The sequence below is a fragment of the Oryzias melastigma genome, linkage group LG7 (assembly GCF_002922805.2).
Source record: "Oryzias melastigma strain HK-1 linkage group LG7, ASM292280v2, whole genome shotgun sequence".
NCBI classification, from domain to species: domain Eukaryota; kingdom Metazoa; phylum Chordata; class Actinopteri; order Beloniformes; family Adrianichthyidae; genus Oryzias; species Oryzias melastigma.
The window spans coordinates 29,358,936-29,377,382 of record NC_050518.1 but is presented as its reverse complement, the minus strand read 5'-3'; the positions used below and the strand labels follow the sequence as shown (position 1 = coordinate 29,377,382).

At 40.9% G+C, this 18,447-nt stretch overlaps 3 protein-coding genes across 10 annotated transcripts in view; 2 read left to right on the top strand and 1 right to left on the bottom strand.

Annotated features, from left to right (window-relative positions):
- Nucleotides 1–8,254, bottom strand: part of gss (glutathione synthetase) — a 12,076-nt gene extending 3,822 nt beyond the window's left edge. For 2 of the 4 annotated variants that reach the window (XM_024293334.2, XM_036212961.1), the window contains exons 1-12: nt 6,941–7,457; nt 6,339–6,480; nt 5,562–5,707; nt 5,410–5,485; nt 4,859–4,998; nt 4,663–4,779; nt 3,131–3,211; nt 2,924–3,001; nt 1,142–1,211; nt 648–842; nt 496–577; nt 223–412 (exon numbers count right to left, since the gene is read on the bottom strand). In XM_024293334.2, the coding sequence (XP_024149102.1) occupies nt 223–412; nt 496–577; nt 648–842; nt 1,142–1,211; nt 2,924–3,001; nt 3,131–3,211; nt 4,663–4,779; nt 4,859–4,998; nt 5,410–5,485; nt 5,562–5,707; nt 6,339–6,470 (1,307 nt within the window). In that variant the 5' untranslated portion in view covers nt 6,471–6,480; nt 6,941–7,457. The other 2 variants (XM_024293335.2, XM_024293336.2) reach the window with 2 other exon arrangements.
- Nucleotides 6,750–13,513, top strand: zgc:103759 (U8 snoRNA-decapping enzyme). 4 transcript variants are annotated; one of them, XM_024293337.2, is made up of 5 exons: nt 6,750–6,904; nt 8,748–8,889; nt 9,040–9,080; nt 12,902–13,142; nt 13,207–13,513. In XM_024293337.2, exons 2-5 carry the CDS (start codon nt 8,758–8,760, stop codon nt 13,459–13,461), a joined length of 669 nt encoding a protein of 222 aa, XP_024149105.1. In that variant the 5' UTR covers nt 6,750–6,904; nt 8,748–8,757; the 3' UTR covers nt 13,462–13,513. The 4 variants fall into 4 exon arrangements, with proteins under 4 accessions (XP_024149105.1, XP_024149107.1, XP_024149108.1 ...); XM_024293339.2 differs by having other exon boundaries at nt 6,791–6,904; nt 8,758–8,889; XM_024293340.2 differs by lacking the exon at nt 6,750–6,904 and adding an exon at nt 8,421–8,675 and having other exon boundaries at nt 8,758–8,889.
- Nucleotides 13,514–14,324: 811 nt separating this feature from the next.
- The window catches only part of arhgap4b (Rho GTPase activating protein 4b), a 44,565-nt gene continuing 40,442 nt past the window's right edge, over nt 14,325–18,447 (top strand). Inside the window, exon 1 of one of the 2 annotated variants that reach the window (XM_024293514.2) lies at nt 14,325–14,485. The gene's annotated coding sequence lies outside the window, so the exon portion shown is untranslated. The remainder of the gene's footprint in view (nt 14,486–18,447) is intronic. The other variant, XM_024293515.2, reaches the window with a different exon arrangement.

The window sequence follows — 18,447 nt, the reverse complement described above, 5'->3', positions numbered from 1 at the left end:
GCAGAAACATCTCAGTGATTCTCTCTTAGAGAAGGAGACGTTTCTCGTTTGTTACAGAATGTTTCTAAATGTCAGCCGGATGGTTTTCATCTTTCATTTTTCATGTGGGTTTTGTACCGACATGCATCTGGATTAAACAGAACTTCTCTTTCTGAAACACCAGAGTTCATTTCTGTTTCAGTACTGAAGCTTGGAGAAACCCTCAGATTTTGGGGACATTACCTCACATACGCTCCAAACGCCCCCAGCTCACTCAGGCAGTTGTTGATGGTCAGAGGGCCGTCCCGCCTCAACAGGTAGTTCTGGACGGGGGCGGGGTTGATTTTGTCCATCAGGATGTACGCCGTGCGCTGCGTGGCGTCCTTCAGGCCCTCCAGGACCTGACGGATCTCCGCGCCGTAGATGTTGTTTCCTGGAGGAGCGACAGACGGAGAACGAGACACGTTTTTGGATAAATCTGTTTTGTCTTTCTGCTCATTTCTCCAGCTCACAGACCTCCTCCTTCCCGCTGAGGCTTCAGGACGTAGCGGTCTGGGTCCGCCAAGGCCATCTCCACCGTGTGGTCCCCCTCTGGTCCCTTCAGATAAACTCCTGTTAGAACCAGAACCGTCTACAGAACCAGAGGGCAGCGGTGCTGACCCACCCACCATATCGAGGGTGTAGAGGCCGGCGAACGTTGCTCGGATCTGTTTCACCGCTTCAGGTTGATCCGGGAAGAACTTCTCCACAACTCCTGGCCTGGCCAGAACCTGCTGGACCTTCTTGGTTCCGGCTAAGTGGGTGCTGATGTCCGGACATTTCACGGCTCGAGATCGCTCCATCATGAGGCGAGCATCCCAGCACTGCAACACAAACCCCATCAGAGGTGTTTTTGCAAACGTTCTTTATCAGTTTGATCCCCCAGTGTCGGTTCTGTCGGGTTTTTGCTGCGCCTGCAGCACTTTTGGGGGAATTTGCTGCTGGCTTTGTCTGGATCCACATTCCTGACAGAACACAAGCATGCCGACCAGCAGAGCGGAAGAGCAGCTTGTTTTCCTGAGCCTCAGACGGACATGAGTCCTGCACTGATTCAGCTGCAGCTTCATGGAGGGAAAACTCTTCAACGTTTAGCTCCAAACCGACCGGACCTCGGAGCCCACACCTGTTCAGACGTGTAGTTCTGCGGCATGTAGCCGTTCCTGAAGTACACCACAGCGATCTCCTTTCCATCCCTGACAAGAAATGAAGAGGAGTTACAGAATGATCACTTTATCTGTAGAGCGTCTTTCATCAACACACACATAAGGTAAAAAAGACAAACATGAACTCAGGTTAAAACATTACAAAGTCATAAAACTCAAAAGACAAACATAAGATGATTAAAAATGCTGAGCTAACAGTTTGAGAAGGAAATGTAATGATTTAAAGATTGAAAAAGGAATAAATGTATAAACATGAAAGCAGAAAAGACTCACTACAACAAAAATGATGTTTTTGTGTTTATAAAATGTTCTTGTATCATTTTCATGATGGAAAAAAGTTCATTTGATCTATTTTTTGTCGTTTGTTTTGTTTTTATCCGTCAACTTTTGCTGCTTTTGCCAGCCATTTGATGTATTTATTGTGAATTAAAAGAGATAAAATAGTTTGATTTTGTTAAATAGGTCAGAACATAAGTTTTCTTCTTTCTGTCTCCTTTCATTTTGACCAAAGGTTAGAATATTTAGTTATTGTTTTGTTGTGTACTATGGAAATGAAATACATAAATTATTGAGGATATTTTTGAAAGAATTTAAATTAAAATGGCATTTCTAAGATTAGGAGCAAACAAAAAACTGCAGTTGTAAAAAGCTTGTAGCTGTGATGTAGAAGCTACAGTCAGCAGGCCTCAAGCTCACTGCGCCGCTCCATTCTGATTCATCCACTGTTAGACAAATCGATCCGTGAACGTCTTTGTTTTCCTCGTCTGAGATGGAATCTGGATCAGAACTGTACGACTGGACAGCTCTGATATTAATCACCATTTTTGTTGCACCGCTAATATTAGGTTGGGAGAGTGATGGGAGAAAAAAAAGGGATGATGGGAAATCAGTGCAGGCTTACTCCATGCTAAAAGTCCCACCCACAATTCTGAGGGGAATTTTTAATGAACTCCAGACACTCTGCAGAAACTCTGTTCTAGAAAACGACAAGATTTTTTTTTTACTTTTGCTAAAAACAACATTATTAAAAAAAAACACTGGTAATAAGTTTACACTAAATGATTAGAGTGGGACTCTAAAAGCTAAATAAATAAGTTAAATAAATGAAAGTTGTGGGCGGGACCACTGGTGGAGATCAGGGCGGAGCAGGGAGCTCGTGACCCACCCCAGTGTATTTTCTACATTACGCCTTTTTTAAAAATGGTACTTTTTCATCTGCTCCTGATTCACAAGGATTTAAAAAAAGGAAATCCTCAGAAATTCTATTTTTAGTTTTATGTTTTGTCTGTGTTCCCCATCATCAGAAAAATACCACAAGCACATGTATTTTCATCAGAATGGGTCAAAAAGAGCTAAAGATCTTGGCTAGCGATGCAACGATTCTCCAAAAACCTTGATTTTGGTGTTTTGATATTTGTACAAAACGACAATAAAATAAGTACAAATTCAGAAAAATCTTTTTTTTTTATTTGGTAATAACCAATGATGTAAACTTTTCAGTTGCCTTATACTAAGACTGGACAATGTCATGTACACATACTGGTATGCAGTAGAGAAGCAAAGACTCACTTTACCCACAATCCTTTTCAATGGTGGCAAACGGTTCAATTTTAAACTGAGATCCCTAATCAAACAATCCAAATAAAACCAAAGCGAATTGAAAAAAGTTTGCTCATCTGTCATGTGGGATTTCTGTGGTTTCAACGCCAAAACAAACGGTGATGGACTGACAGAAGACCTACACGAACAGCCTCTTGTCCTGGTCCAGTGATCCCGATCTGCAAACGTCGTCGAAGCGCTTCCTGATTGTGGGAATATTTCTGAAACATTAGGAAAAAATAGCGTTATTTCACAGTCAAATATTGATTTCAGCAATAGGATATTTTTAAATCCTTCAAAGACAGAGTGAAGGTACAATCAAAGTGAACATCCATCTGAGGGAACTCTACCTCCTCCACAGTTCACTCTCAATGTATCGCTGATCAAAGATGTTCCTCTGGACCTCTTCCACCAAAAACATGACAAATGCTCTGCAAAGACAGAACAGTTTTCTCTGAAATGACTCAGTCTGAGTAGGAACGACTCTCCTGACTGATCATTTTCAGAGAATAGAACTTTATTGATCCCACAACGTGTAGATTGATGAAGAGGAGGAGCTGCTGTAAGGAAGGATCTGCAGTCAGAGGAGAGGAAGGATCAGCTGATCCACCACATGAGAATGTTAAAATAAAAACCAACGCGTGAACTCAAAGGATTTAGTTGATATTCTGAGTTTACAGCCTCTGGAAAAAGATATTTAAAGCAGGCGGGAACGGCGCCGGCTGAATTCCCTCTGCTATTACACTTTCTAACAAACCCGCCCCCCAGGGAACCACTACTGCCTTCACTGAGAGAAAAGAACAGCCATGTGCACCAAAGGTTTAGAAAGAGACTCATTTTCTCCTTCAATCCTTTCTTTAACCATCAGAAAGTGGACTAGAAATTGAAAGATGCGGCTGCTGGCTATTCACTACAATGGTGGCCTTTAATCCCTCGGGCCACAGACTGGTACCGGTCCATGGGACAGTTGGTACCAGGCTCCAGAAAAAAAGAAAAAGACCTACATCGTTCACATTTTATTTCTAACCTGATTCTGAAGGAAGTTTTATTTTGAAAATCTGCTGGATCTCCATCACATGCGACTCATTCTTGGCGCATGTCAAGTCACTGAGTCACAAGTCGAAAATCCATCCGCTACTTTCTTAAAGCACTGACAGCTAAGCTAGCAAAGTTGTCAAAAATACAAAAATATTTGAAAAGGAGACAGAAGAGCCTTCGACTTCAAAATAAAAGAAAGCTGCATTTAACGGACAAAATCCATGAGTCTTTACTCCAAATATGGATTCATCGTTGTTCCCAAAGACCATAAAAATAATCCTGAATATTTAGCAACCTAATGTTACGAGGATGCTGCTAACAAAGTTTCTCAAAATTCAGATCAATATATTTATGAAAATACCAGTTTTAGTGACTGTTTATTTCTATTTATCTGCTGCACCTTAAAAGTCAGACAAGGTTGAAGTTGGCGTCTAATCTTTTAGGTTCTACTTTGACAGTGATGGACTTAAAGGAAAATCTCATTCACAGTTTAATGGTTTCTGTTAAATCTAGAGAAAAATAAAAAATTAAAGCAGCTGCAGATATTCTACATAGAATGAAAACAAACTCTACCCTCGAAAGTTATGAGAAACTGGGAGCAAAAATAAAAAACTTGATGCCCCTTCAGCCTCGAGGAGGCCGGTACGTGAAAATGTCTGACATTAAACCGATCTGTGGCCTGAAAAAGTTTGCAGACCTCTGGTCTAAATGACAGCGACGGAGAACACAAACACTTCAGGGTTCATTCAGCTTCTCCTGCTCTGGCTTTTCAATGCACAGCACTGATAACAGTCTCTTTTCTTTCTGACTGGATATTTGTGGGATGGATCCGCTTCATTCCCACCTCTCAGATCCGTAGAGTTCCCAGGTTTTAGCCACAGCCCTGGCCAGTCCAGCTGCAGGGTTGTTGTCCAGGATCTGCCGGCTCTCCTCGGGCCGTCCTGCCACCTTCAGGATGTGTCTGTTCAGGACCACAGACAGCGTTTCTGTCAGGCCTCTCTCCACCCTCATGGGAGACGACCTGGTGAGGTCGGACTGACCTGTGCACGGCTGGAGTTCGTGAAGAGAGCCCTCCAAAACTGGCAGCAAACGTGTTGATCTCTATTTGTTTCAGCGCGGACGCCCCGTCTCCGCTCTGATCCAGCATGTAATCAGAGCGGTTGAGTCCTAACACGATCTCCTGTGAGAAAACAAATAACACATCAGCCGTTAATGATGCAAGATCTCTAGAAACCCATCAGTCATTGATTAGATTCATGCTAAATAAACAGAAGGTATTTTAATATTGTTTTTTTAACCTCGCTGGTCTGAAAGACAAGAAAAATGTGAATAAAAAAAACGTTGCATTTTGGTACTTTAAACCTGATTGAAATAAAATAAATTAAACAATAAAAATAAAACTACTCCTGAAGGATTGATCCTTTTGCTCTGAAAAATAAAAAAAAGAAATTCTGGTCTTGATTGCTTCTTCTTTTCACATCTTACTGAAAATAACAATATAAGTATAAAGTCACAAATATAAACTTTTTTTTCTTCATTTTTAGAAAACTTAGTCACAAGTGTTGCAAAAAACGGCAAAATCTAAAACTACCTGAGACCGTCCCTCTTCGAGGATCTTCTGGTGGATCCTGAATAACCTGGCAGTGAAGTCGTCCACCTCAATGGTGCTAAGAGTAGAAGATTAATCAAAATCCTGTCAATCCAAACCGATAGCTGTGTTCATAAATGAGATTTATGATTTACTTTGCTAGAGCCTCTTGCAGGAAGTCTGTGTCCTGACTGATTTTGTCCACAAGTGTGTTGAAGTGAGGCTGGACTTCCAGAGACTGGAGGAAGATGGCTTTGGGCACAGGTGAGGGGAAGAGCGTGAACGGGGCGTAGGTGACCAACTGGAAACAAGTGAGAAAAACAACAAATATGTAAACGACAACATCAACAGATTACGGGGGAAGCTGAAGAACTGAGGCAAAGAAAAACCCTGATTTCCATCAGGAGTGTAGAATTATTTTCACATGGATTCTAATGAAAATCATGTTTTGAACATATTCTTGTGGCAATTTTCTCACAATTGGAGGAGAAATCTAAAGAAAATTAAGCTTAAAATTGCATTTCTGAGTATTTCTTTATTTAAATCATTGTGAATCAAGAACAACCTCCATTCCAATCCACCCACTTGCAGGCAAATAGATCCATGAACGTCTTTGTTTTCCTCTTCTGAGCTGGAATCTGGATCAGAACTCTACGGCTGGATAGCTCTGGTACTGCTTGAAATTTTTGTTGCACCAGTAAAGTTAAGTTGGGGTGTGAGGGGCTGTAAGCTAGCAGGAGAGACTGTAAGCAGATGGATGATGGGAAATAGGTGCAGGCTTACACCACACCAACAGTTCCACCTACAACTCGGAGGTGAACTTTGTCCTAGAACCAGATTTGATAAATTTGGCTACAAATGGTCTATTCAAAATCAGAAGACTCCTGGAAATGTTTTTATAATGATCGGAGTGGGACTTTAAAAAATCTCACCTCAGATGAGTTGGGGCTCTCCTGGATCCTCATCAGGACCCCCTGTAGGAGCGCTTCATCTTTTGCCACATCCGCCAGTTCTTTAACCAGAGCAGAGTTAATCATCACTTCATCCAGAATTTTTTCCCCCATACTGATTCACCTAGATGTTCAGAAGAAAAAGAAGGTCTGTTATAAAGAAGAATAACCAGGGTCATACAAACAACCAGATTTGAAGAAAAAGTCACACAATTAATTCAAGTAGATTCACTCTAAATCCAAAGATTGCTTTGAAAATCAGCAAATTTGGGATTATATTTTAACTCGGACTACTCAAATTGACAGTATATTAATTTAAAATAATTCAAATATGTAAAAAGACTCTGCCCATGCTAATTTAGAACAAAAACACACATAAATGACAGTTAAATAGTTCCTCCACGACCCCCGCGTTAAAGAAAGTGGGAGACTCAGCGGAGGGATATGTCACAATTACACAAATATTACGTTCAAAACATTCAAAAGGAAGTTATTCATGTTTCATTAATGAACTTATAAAGCAGTTGACTGTGGTATTCGCGTTCCAGGTGAGCATTTTAAAGCAGACTCGGAGTCAAACTCACCCGATCTGAGCAGAAGCTTGAAACCAGGCGGACGCGTTTGGCTAGCAGGCTAATATAAATGTCGACAGTAGTTGCTTTAGCTAGCCGCTGCTTTAATGATTTGATTCCGGCTGGAACACTTCCCAATGACGGAGATTTCTATTGATTTGTCTTTGATTTTCTGCGAAATAGAGCTTTAAATGTCGACTGCGTTAAGTTTGACAGCGGAGATGTCGGTCAGAGAGCCGCGCGAGCGAAAACCTGAGGAAGAATGCAGCTAAATTCCTCACAATTCACAGATCCCTCATTTAAATCCCGACAATGTGTCTGTCTGCGACTAAATATCCCGTTCCAACTGTTTACTTACTCAAACGTGACACTAAAAACGACCGCTACAATGATTGGATTCGTGTTTTTCTTTCTAAAATGTGGTTTTATTTTGAGAACACACCCACAATATGGTCTGTTTCAAAGCTATTCACTATTTCCAGTTGTTAAAAAATCACACATTTGAAATAAAAGCGGAAATAAACATGAAACAAACCGGTGGGTTTTGAATGTAACACACGTGAATCTTCGTGCTGAGTTCAATGAACTACGGAATCAAAAGTCATCTACGGTTACTTTATTTATTTTTCAAAATCCTACGTTTTATTATCCAACTAAAATGGACAATATTCTTCATTAAATTACAATTGAACGAATTTTTGTCAAATGTCAAAATAAGTTGTTTATAAAACGTAAAATTGTAGGAAAATTATAACAAAAACCCAAAGCTTTTTGGGGGTAATATTTAAATAAGAAGTTTTAATGGTGCTTTTTTATTATTATTTTTTTTTAATACATCTTATCTATTGTTAACAGAACGTAATCAAATTTAACGATTTATTAATGCTTTTAATTGGAAATTTTAAAAAGGTTTGTTCATTATTTGTAGATTTACTGGTCGCACGCAGGTCCTTAAACAGAACCTAGAAGTATTCACCGATTGGTCTAGACGGATATCTCAGCCAATCAGAGAATTCGACGTCATGGGCGTAGCGTTGCCACCATTGGTTGCAAGTTAAACAGAAAAGCTGACTGAAGCTTGACTCAGCACTTTTGGTGCTCCGACCCTGCACTGTTTCACAACTTTACTAAGCCCAAACCGCAAAAAGTGGTATAAACTTAGTTTTATGTATAAATCTAGTGCAAAAAGTGAAGAAATATTTTTTTAATTATTCAATGTTTTTGACACTTCGCATTATAAAAAGATTTTCATATTTTTTTTTTTTAGTAAAAACGAAGTTTTGACACATTTTCTGTCTACACAAATGTTTATTGCTTACAGAACTTGAGCAAGCATTATAGTAGTGCTTGTAAATATTTTTTAAAGTTAAAAAATATATTTTGAACACAAATTGAGTTATATTTATTTCATAAAATAAATTGTGTGTGAATCTCAGTAATAATAATAATAAATGTTAAAATATGTATATTATTATAAATGATAAATCTTCTTTTTATGTCAGAATTATGTAAGCTTTAAGTAAACTACGCACTCACTAAAAGTTCTGTCAAGTTCAGAATTTCTTGCTCCCATCCAGCAGAGGGAGATACAATTTTCTAAAAGTCACTGAGATTTTTTTTTTTAATCACTAAGATCCTCCTTCATCCAGAAAAGCTATCAGATCTTCAGTCAGATCATCAGATTTCTTTAATTTGGAAGACAAAGAAGAACAACAACAAAAACAGACTATGACAGAAGAACAAAAGAGTTAGTGATTTCACACGAAATGAGCCCTGAGGGGGAGAGGAGCCATCAAACTGCTGCTGACTTTTCTGTTAGTTTCTCCTAGATGGCGAGTGGGCAGCTGTCGAGGGAGGAGGCCCTTGCGTGCTCGGGCTGCAGGCACGCGTGCCATGTGATGCTGTACGCCGACACAGCATCCAAGCTGTTTGGGAGAACTCCCATCAGACACATCGTTCTGGTGAGCACCATGTGTGCGATACGTGTGTGTGTCAGGGCGTGATATCCACTGACCTGAGCTTTTGCACCACACACACTGTTCTTTTTCTGCTTGTTTGAGGGAAAACGTGCATTTTTCTGAGTGCTTAAGAGCTTCTGACACCTCCCACAGATGCAGATGCGCTTTGACGGTCTGCTGGGTTTCCCTGGCGGGTAAGTCTCTTCTGGTGATGCTTTTTATATCCTTGTGTGTGCAGGTACGATTAGCTCCACCCCTGTGCGTCTCTCTCTTCTTTTTTTTTTTACTAACAAAGCTGCTGGAAGATTCACAACAAAATGCAGCACAGCCTCATCTGCACACTCTCCTTGTGTTTGAATCATTTCAATAAACTGCTTCAGTTTCTTTTGCATTCTGGTTAATATGCAGGGAGAATGAATCACCTCTCTTTTAGTTTTTTGTCAGTGGTTTGCAGAAGTTGCCGCCAACATTTCCGATGCATCATCAGCCAACACACTGAAATTATGTAAGAAGGCAGGAAAGGGAAAAGAGAATGAGGAAGGGAGACCGTCTTCATGTTGGTTAAATAGAGCAAACATTCATTTTATTGTTTTAAATCAACATTTTTTGACCAAATCATGAAACTTTTAAACACAAAAACCTGAGGTTTATGTCTAGATTAAAGCTGAAATGTGTCATCCTTCTGCTGCTGACAAAGTTAACGTGCAAAATGCTGACAGGAAGAAAATAAAAAGTAAACAGAGTTGTTTAAGATATGGAACTATTTATACTTTGAAGACAAAGAATAAATAAAATCTTGTCTTTGATTAATGAAAGACAAGTACGGTAAACATCAAACTTTTGCCTTTATGGTCATTTTAATGAACTGGAACAGAATTTTTGCCCACAGAGACTTGTTAGGTCATTTCAAGTTTCATTGTTACATTTAAATTTAATACAAAATAACAATGAACTACAAACAATGTTAATAGTGGTATAATAAAGGATAAATAATTAATGATAAAAAATGTGTTGTTACTAAGTTTTACAAAAAAAAATCTCCAAAGTATTTATTAGAAACACAGGACATAATAAATAAAATCTAAATATATTATCAAATTAGTTAAAAACTGCATTTGTAATATTAAAACATCTTTATATTTTATATACTTTATGTATACTTTTTCATGCACGCAAATAATAATAAGAAAGCTAATTTGGATGAGGAATTTATATGTGAAAAAACTACAAATTATATAGATCAAATGTGAGAAAGTTGAAAGAAAACTAAGTTATTTAATAAAGATGATAAACATGGAAAAGAAACGTCAAATACCTCAAGTGAATCAAAAACTAGCATAAAGTAATAGTAAAACTTAAATATAATGAGTAAAGCAATGTTTTTTTTTTTTTTTCAGTGCATTATGTTCTGCGTCCTGATTGGCTGTAGACCTCTGTCAAGCAATCTCCTCTGTCCTGTTTTTGCTGTACAAGACAGCCATCCATCCATTTTCTTGACCGCTTTGTCCCTTTCGGGGTCGCGGGGGTGCCGGAGCCTATCCTGACTACTGAAGGGCGAAGGCGGGGTACACCCTGGACAGGTCGCCAGTCTGTCACAGGGCCTCAATCACACACACATTCACTCTCACATTCACACCTAGGGGCAATTTAGAGTCACCAATTAACCTATGAAGCATGTTTTTGGACGGTGGGAGGAAGCCGGAGTCCCCGGTGAAAACCCACGCATGCACGGGGAGAACATGCAAACTCCACACAGAAAGGTCCCAGCCGGGATTTGAACCGGGGCCTTCTCGCTGTGAGGCGAGAGCGCTAACCACTGCGCCACCGTGCAGCCCTGAAATTTGTTCTCCGCATTTGACCCATCCCCTGGGGGAGCGGTGAGCTGCAGTCACAGCCGCGCTCGGGAACCATTTGGTGGTTTAACCCCCCATGTCCAACTCCTTAGTGCTGAGTGCCAAGCAGGGAGGCACTGGGTCCCATTTTTAGAGTCTTTGGTATGACTCGGCCGGGATTTGAACCCACGACCTTCCAATCTCAGGGCGGGCACTCTACCACAAGGCCACTGAGCCGGTCCTGTACAAGACAGAATTTGCCAAATCTACAAAAATCTTCAATTGAGATCAGAATTTTTTTTTTCATCCTATAGTAACAAACTTATTGTAATCTGATGCTTTACAACCTTAAAACATATGTAATAATTGTTTTAGATATATATATATATATATATACATATATATATACCGTATATACCTACATTGCAAATGTAACATATTTTGTTATTATTTTTGATTTTTTGATTTATAAGTTAAATTAAAATGCTTTTTATTAAGTTGTGTTACCCAAAGAATTTATAAGATAGTAGTTAATTAAAATGTATTGTAAAAATAAAACTTTAAATTTGATAACAAAGCAAAAAGTGTATAGAGAATGATTCAGCTAATCGTGCCATAAAGACTAAAAGTTTTCTAGAATCAGAAAACATAAGTCTTTATTCTTCTGTAAACTTTTTACAATCCACTGAATCTGACTGACTTTTTATCTGTTTTAGCTCCTGTGTTGACGTTCTGTCAGTTACTGTAATTCTGCAACCGTTTACACAATTAACATAAATCAGCCAATTTTAATGCAGCTTCACGCCGATAGGCCGCACTTTTACATAAAGTGCTGCATATCGGTGTAACACTGCTTTTCTCCATGTCTGAATCTGTTGGAATGACATCATTTGCGTAAACAATCAAAGAGTTAGTTCAAAGTTAAGTTGTTATTTTGCTGTTGACAGTAGCTGCATTTCCATTACACGTATGCCCAAAACACAATTTCTCGATTTCACAGTTTCCATCAAATCCTATTTATGTGCATAAACAAAACAAACTCATGCAATGATAAATTCAAAAATACAAATGTGAACATTACTTTGATTTACAGTAGATATATTCACATTTCTGGCACGGCACTAGAGCTCATCATCATCTATCAAAGGAGACGTCTGCGTATTATTCAGGCCATGGAGCAGCTATGGGTGAAGGGATTCTGGGAAATGTGGTTGGTGATTTTATAGAAGAGCTGTGGAGCCAACTATTCTGCATGAGATGCTCTACTTTTGATGAGCTGTGGGACCTCTGGTGGTATCCAGTTGTTGATCACTATTATTACACAGTATTTCCATTGCAGTTTTGTGAAATATGACAATTTCAATACGCATAGAAAAAACTGTGTTTAAAGTTCCACTCCGAGCATCTGCTATCTATTGTAAAACTGTTCCCAATGGTCTTTACTTATGTTTATGCTATTATTAGCCAAAATAAAAAAAAAATCTGTGTAATGCTCTTGTAAATTTCACTCAAGATATCAAATATCAAGATGCCGTTTTGAGCCAGAATCAAAACTATTGTTGTTTTCTAGGATAGTTTCTGCAGAGCAGCAGGAGTTCTTTAGAAATTCATTTCAGAGTTATGGGCAGAACTATAGGTAAGGTAAACCCTGCACTGATTTCCCATAATCCTTTTGTTTACACTCTCTCCCACTGGCTTACATTCCTTCACAATCTCAACCTAACGTCAGCGTTGCAACACAAATGGTGAGCAATATCGTCTCTATCCAGTCGTACAGTTTAGATCCAGACTCCAGCTCAGACCAGGAAAACTAAGACGTTCATGGATCTGTTTTTCCACAAGAAGACGTATCAGAATTGAGCTTGTGGCTTTCCGTATTAGCTTCTATGTTAAATCTACAAGCTTTTCTAAACAGTATTTTTTCATCCGATCCTAATTCACAATGATTTAAATAAAGAAATATTCAAAAATGCAATTTTAAGGTTAATTTTCTTTACAAATTTCCTCCATCATCAGAACAATTCTACAAGAACATGGTGAACACAACAAAAATGAGAAGTGTTAATGTGCGTTTTTGCTCTGGTGATCCTGGAGCTTCGTGCTTTTGATTACTTTGCTCATAATCTGTTGAGGCTCAGGAAGATAATCCAATCTTGACCTTTGACCCCTCTCCTTCACGTCAGTCTGGTTAACCCGGAGGAGGAGAGTCTGGAAGCGGGGTTGAGCAGGGAACTGCTGGAGGAGCTGGGCCTGGAGGTGCCCATCACTGAGGAGGACTACGTGGAAACCTGCCACGCTCCTCCGATCTCCTCCAACTCCAGGTCTCACCTGATCCTTCACTTCTACGTGAAGAAGATGGAGGAGGAGCAGATCAGGGAGGTGGAGAAAGCGGCCGCATCCACCGCCGTGGATCACGGGCTGGAGGTAGAGCGTCCCTCCGAGCCACTCCATCTCTCGCTCGTCCTCACCTGATCTCCTTTCCCTGCAGGTCATGGGGATGGTCAGGGTTCCGCTCTTCAGGACCAACCATAACGGCGGCCTCTCGTTCTTCCTGACCCACTCTTTCATCGGCAACGCTCGCTCCCAGCTGATCACCTCTCTGCTGCGCCTCAACCTCGTCTCCCCACAGACGCTGGCGAAAGCGCTCAGAAAGTCTCTGAGGATGCACGCCGAGACCCGGGAGGATCTGAGGGCGGCCCTCGCGTTCGCAGAGCGCAGCACGGCTGCTGGTGCACAGCCCTGACACATCTTCTTTTACAAAAACAAAAAATAAAGTTTCTTTAATGCTTTTCTCATTTTATATAATTTCCCTCATCCAAACGCCTCATGGAGCTGCTTCTATGCTTCAGTGACCGGTAACTGAGAAAGTTTGACTAGACAGAAAACACACAGAAGATGCCGGTTGCCTTATATGGTGATGATCAGAGCCCTTTGTGGTTGTCTGTCTGCCAGTAAGGTGCGTCTCTTCAGTCAGGTGAGAGCCTTTGTTTTGCTCCAGCGTCTCGTCTGCGAGCAGTGCCGAGGATTCACGTGCCACACCGGCTGCAGGCGAGGAGCTGATTCATTTTAAGTGCACCCTGGGTGCTGATAACACGCCTGCACCAGATGTTCGCCGCCTCATTCCCGTGAGCCGGATTGCAGGATGCTGCCACGACGGAGACCTCAGAAATCCGCCTCTTTTATGTCTCGCCGAGCCTCTGTCATAAAGCATGGGTGCATCGACTGATCAATTCAGATTTTCTCAGCTGTCGGGGGGGATGGGGGGTAAAGACAGCACCACATCCTGCACAGGAAGACGTCGTGCAGCACAAAACCTCACGTCTGTGGTCAGAAAAAGGATGCTGCCGTATGATGCAGCGAATGATACAAGGTCATCATTTGGAGCGAAAAACAGCCATGAGGAGGGGGAGGCAGAGGAGGTGGGGATGGATGGATGGATGGAGGGATGCTGGAGGAGAAAGCCGGTGTATTCATAGCAGCAGCAGCTTTTATAGCCGCCCAGAGGAGAGAGCTGTGGGGGGCGTGGCTTGGACCAGCGCTTCCTATGACCGAGAGGGAGGCGGTGGGAGGAGAGAGGCAGCTCTGGCATATTTTGCAGGTGGGGGGGTAGGGAGGGAGGGCTGTTTCTGAGCATGTGTGCGCGCGTCCCTCACACTGAAGCGAGAGGGAGTACTGAGCTGAGGTTCAAACGCGGCTCTGCGTGAGGCAGCGAGGGATGAGAGCGCACGAGCGGACCCCGAGGAGACGCGGGAGGACCACAAAGTGAGGTACATGTCAAACCCGCGCCGTGCGTAAAGAGCGCGCGCACGCGTGACTTTCGAGTCTTCCCACAGAGTTGAGCGTCTGAGACGGACACAGTTTTCACTTTGGGGACAGATGGAGCCAATGACTGTTGGAGTAGCAGTTATGTAATGCGTGTGCACCATCTCCAGGCTCGGCTCTGTCTGCTTCGCGCGCTCGTGCGGCTGTCCTGGGGCTGTTTGTGTGGTCATTGTGCGCAGACCATATGCGCTGATTTACAGCCACTCAACAATTTCATGTTGCCTTTGCAGGAACCTGCAAGGTAGCATCCCTGTTGAGCTCTTTGTTTACAGAGCAACAGCAAAAAAAAAAAAAAACTGCATCCCTCAAGAGCAGCAACGAGACTGCAACCTTTGGAGCATTCTCCAGTCTTCCCTCAGGTTTGGACAAATTGCACCTTTTTCTTTCCCATTCATTTTTGACCCCAAACAGATTTACTTCTAGTGCATTGTCAAATGCTAAAGGATTGTCATCAAATTAGTTTGCGAAATGTTGACGAATGAGTCTTTTTGAAATGTCGTTTTGCCTCTTTAAGAATGTCAGTTGTTGGTTTCTCGCTACTCTAAAGCACGGTGGCAGAGTGTTCATGATGTGGGTTTTGCTTGAAGACACCAGATCTGTATTCAACCATAAACTTTTATGTTCTTATCCTTCTGACTATCAGTAAAAAAAATGTCCAATCAGAATTTGATTTTAATTCTGCCACAAACTACAATTCCCAGAATCCTACCCTCTCCTACACTGTAGTGTCATTGGTAAACGGTTGAGTCAAATGTTCAGGTTTGGTTTAAACTTGTTGATCCAAAGAAGTTGTTTCATGATGAACAGCACTGGCTAATGTTTTAATAAACTCTGTGTCCTTGTGGTGGAGTGTCCACCCTAAGACTGGAAGGTTGTGAGTTCAAATCCACCAGCAAAGCACGGCTGTTTCTGCAGCTCTCTGCTCCCCCAGTGGATGGGCCAAATGTGGAGAACAAATTTCACACACTTAGGTGTGAGATAACTGATGCAAGTCTCACTCTTGCTTACTGCATTTGAACCATTTTATTTACGTTATAATCAAACAGAACATCCTTCATCAGATCTGCTCCTCTTCCTCCTGTGGTGGTTTACTTGTGAAGTTCGGCGGTGACTTTTAAGACCTTATAGGAACTTCACCGTTTCCATTTTCCTCCGAATTTGAATGAGCGGTTGAACCTCTTGCAACACTTGTTACTGTAATTTTTTTTTTTTTTTTTTTTAACAGACACTGTATTTTAAGGATGCAGTCGTCTTTTTACAGCTGAAAACATGGCTTCCTGTTTTGAAACACTTCAAAGAAGCAGCTAAGACGCAGAGCCGAATAAGGCCTTGCTGCAGGTTGGGGCCATTTTTAGGGCCCCAGCCTGTTGTCATGCGCTCAGAAGTTCAGCTTTTGCTTTCGTTGACTTAAAATGCGACATCCGGTAACTCAACTGCCGTTTCTCTGTGATTCAAGGTTTTGCAATATTTAGAAAAAAAGCATCCTTTAACCAACAGAATGCAGTTTCAGGCCCTTTTTTGGGTAGCTAGCTTGAAGTGACTCATGTTCAGAGTAACTGTTCCTTTTGGCTGCAGCTGAACAGAAGTGAGTCATGTTTTAGAGCCAGAGAAATTGCTTCTGTTGAACCTCGATTTAGATACGATGCCGATTTAGAATGCTCTCCAAAGTATCCTGATGCTGGGATGGCAGGTGAACACTTATACTGACTTCATCTCTTTTCTGTCGGCCAACATTTTTAAACAGAACTCGGCCGGCCTCTCCAGGAGAAGCCCTCATTAAGTCTTCGGAGCCACCTCTAATGAAATCATTAGGCTCACCTCCAAAGAACACGCTGCACATCTGTTCCCACAGGCTGTGTTCCTCATAACCGACACTGGCGTCTCATTGGGGGGGCTGACACCTTCTTCATTAGGCGTCAGCGCCCAGATACTGGATCTGAAACAACTTCAGCAAGAATGACCAAGGCCTGGGTGTTCCTAATGTCTTTGATTCATTTGGTCCCATTTATACAGCGAGGCAGTCATCAGTTCTGTAATATGTCTTATTTTAAAAAAGTAATCATCATAGAAAGACTTCAGCTGGAAGAGACAGAATGTAAAAAATAATCCAGAAAATCATATTGTTGGAATTTTAAAGAATTTATTTGGTTGAAAATGAGCTAAAACAAGCAAGTAATCATTCTGTCTGTCACAGATCTGTTGCTTCTTCTTTAAGAAGCTATTCTATCCTCCACCTGTTACCCGTATTGCTACCTGTAGATGTAACGATGATCTGAGCTGGGACCACAGTAACAAAGGTTACTATAGCAACACACATGTTGGATTCAAATCAGAACTCCAACGGTCCTCCAGACGGCTGACATCGAGGACCACCTGAAGTTCTCCAGAAATCCATCCGGATGATCCAGAGGAGGATTGGGAGAAGGTCATGTGGTCAGCTCTATGGTATAAACGCCACTCGCCATATTCAGAGGAATCACATACCAAGAAAACCACACCTACTGAAGCATGGAAGTGAAAACATCATGGTTTGGAGATGCTCAGTCCAATAGAGAACCCATGGAGGGAGTTAAAAGTATGTCGTACAGCAACAGCTCCAGAAGATCACAGCTCTTGAGAAGATCTGCATGGAGGAATAGACCAAGAAGTAGACAGGAAACATGACCAACCGGGATTATATTACAAAGTATTGAGGTGAACTTTTGTTTCTGACTTAATTCTTATTTTTTTCACACCATTTTACAAAAAAAAAGTTTAAAAATGAAATAAGGATTCTTTATTTACATTCTCTCACTGCAGAAATTTATCTTTGATGATCAATGAGGACCAAACTCAACTTTTTTGATTGATAAATACTGACAAATACTGAAATATATATTTTTTCCACTAACCAGTACAACTGTAATAGAACTGATTTATTATGTTTCATTGAAAGATATAAACCTTGTGTGATCAATTCTATGGAGCTTTCTACAGGTGAAATACAAATAACTATGTAATAAAGTTTACACATTTTGTAGAATTTTGCATGTTTTTGTTAACTTATTCTGTGGTCTTTTCCATCTTCAGTCTAAAAACATGCTGGTTACAGCTATAAAAAGTTAAAGTTATGTTTTTAAAGTTTAAAAATGTGGTTTCAGAGTGTTCAATAAATGTTTATCCTGTTCGGCCCGTAACCAAAGGTGTGTTTTGGATTTTGTTCCCTTGTGCGATTGAGTTTGACACCCCTGAGCTAAATAAATTACAAAGACCAGGAAAATTTGTCTTTTGTAATAAATTCCTACATGTCCTCACTTCACTACCCGCATGCCACTTTCCAGCTTCTCCACCATTTGCGATTCTTTGGATTGTTGCTCTTATTTTCTACTTGTGATGCTCATCATGCTCATCATGGTGACATCAGGAATCAATGGCTTCTTTTCAATTCACCTATGACCCCTGACTGTAGACTGTAGGCTTCAAAATGACCCAATTTATTTTGGAATTCTTGTAAAGTAAATGTCTTTAGACATTTGTTTTGTTTTGTTTTCATTTGTACTGCCAATACAGCCGTGATGGAGCGACATAGTGGTCGACCTCTGGTCAGAAGATTGCAAGTTTGGTTCCTGCTTCATATGTTGAAGTCTTCTTGGTACGACTAAATCTTTCACTACTGGTGGTTAGAGGTTAGCACCACTGGAAGGTCGCATAGTCGCCATTAGTGTGCGATTGTGGGTGGTTGAATGTGACCGTTAAGTGCTTTGGGCCTTAAATTCTCTCTCGAATCTTCTATTGATGTTTTGTCAAATCGTTCCCAGTGCTTTCTTAATTATGATTATGCTGTTTTTAGCCAAAATTTAAAAAAAAAAATGTTGTTTTCTAGGATATAGTTTCTGTAAAGTGGCCAGAGTTCATTAGAAAGCCACCT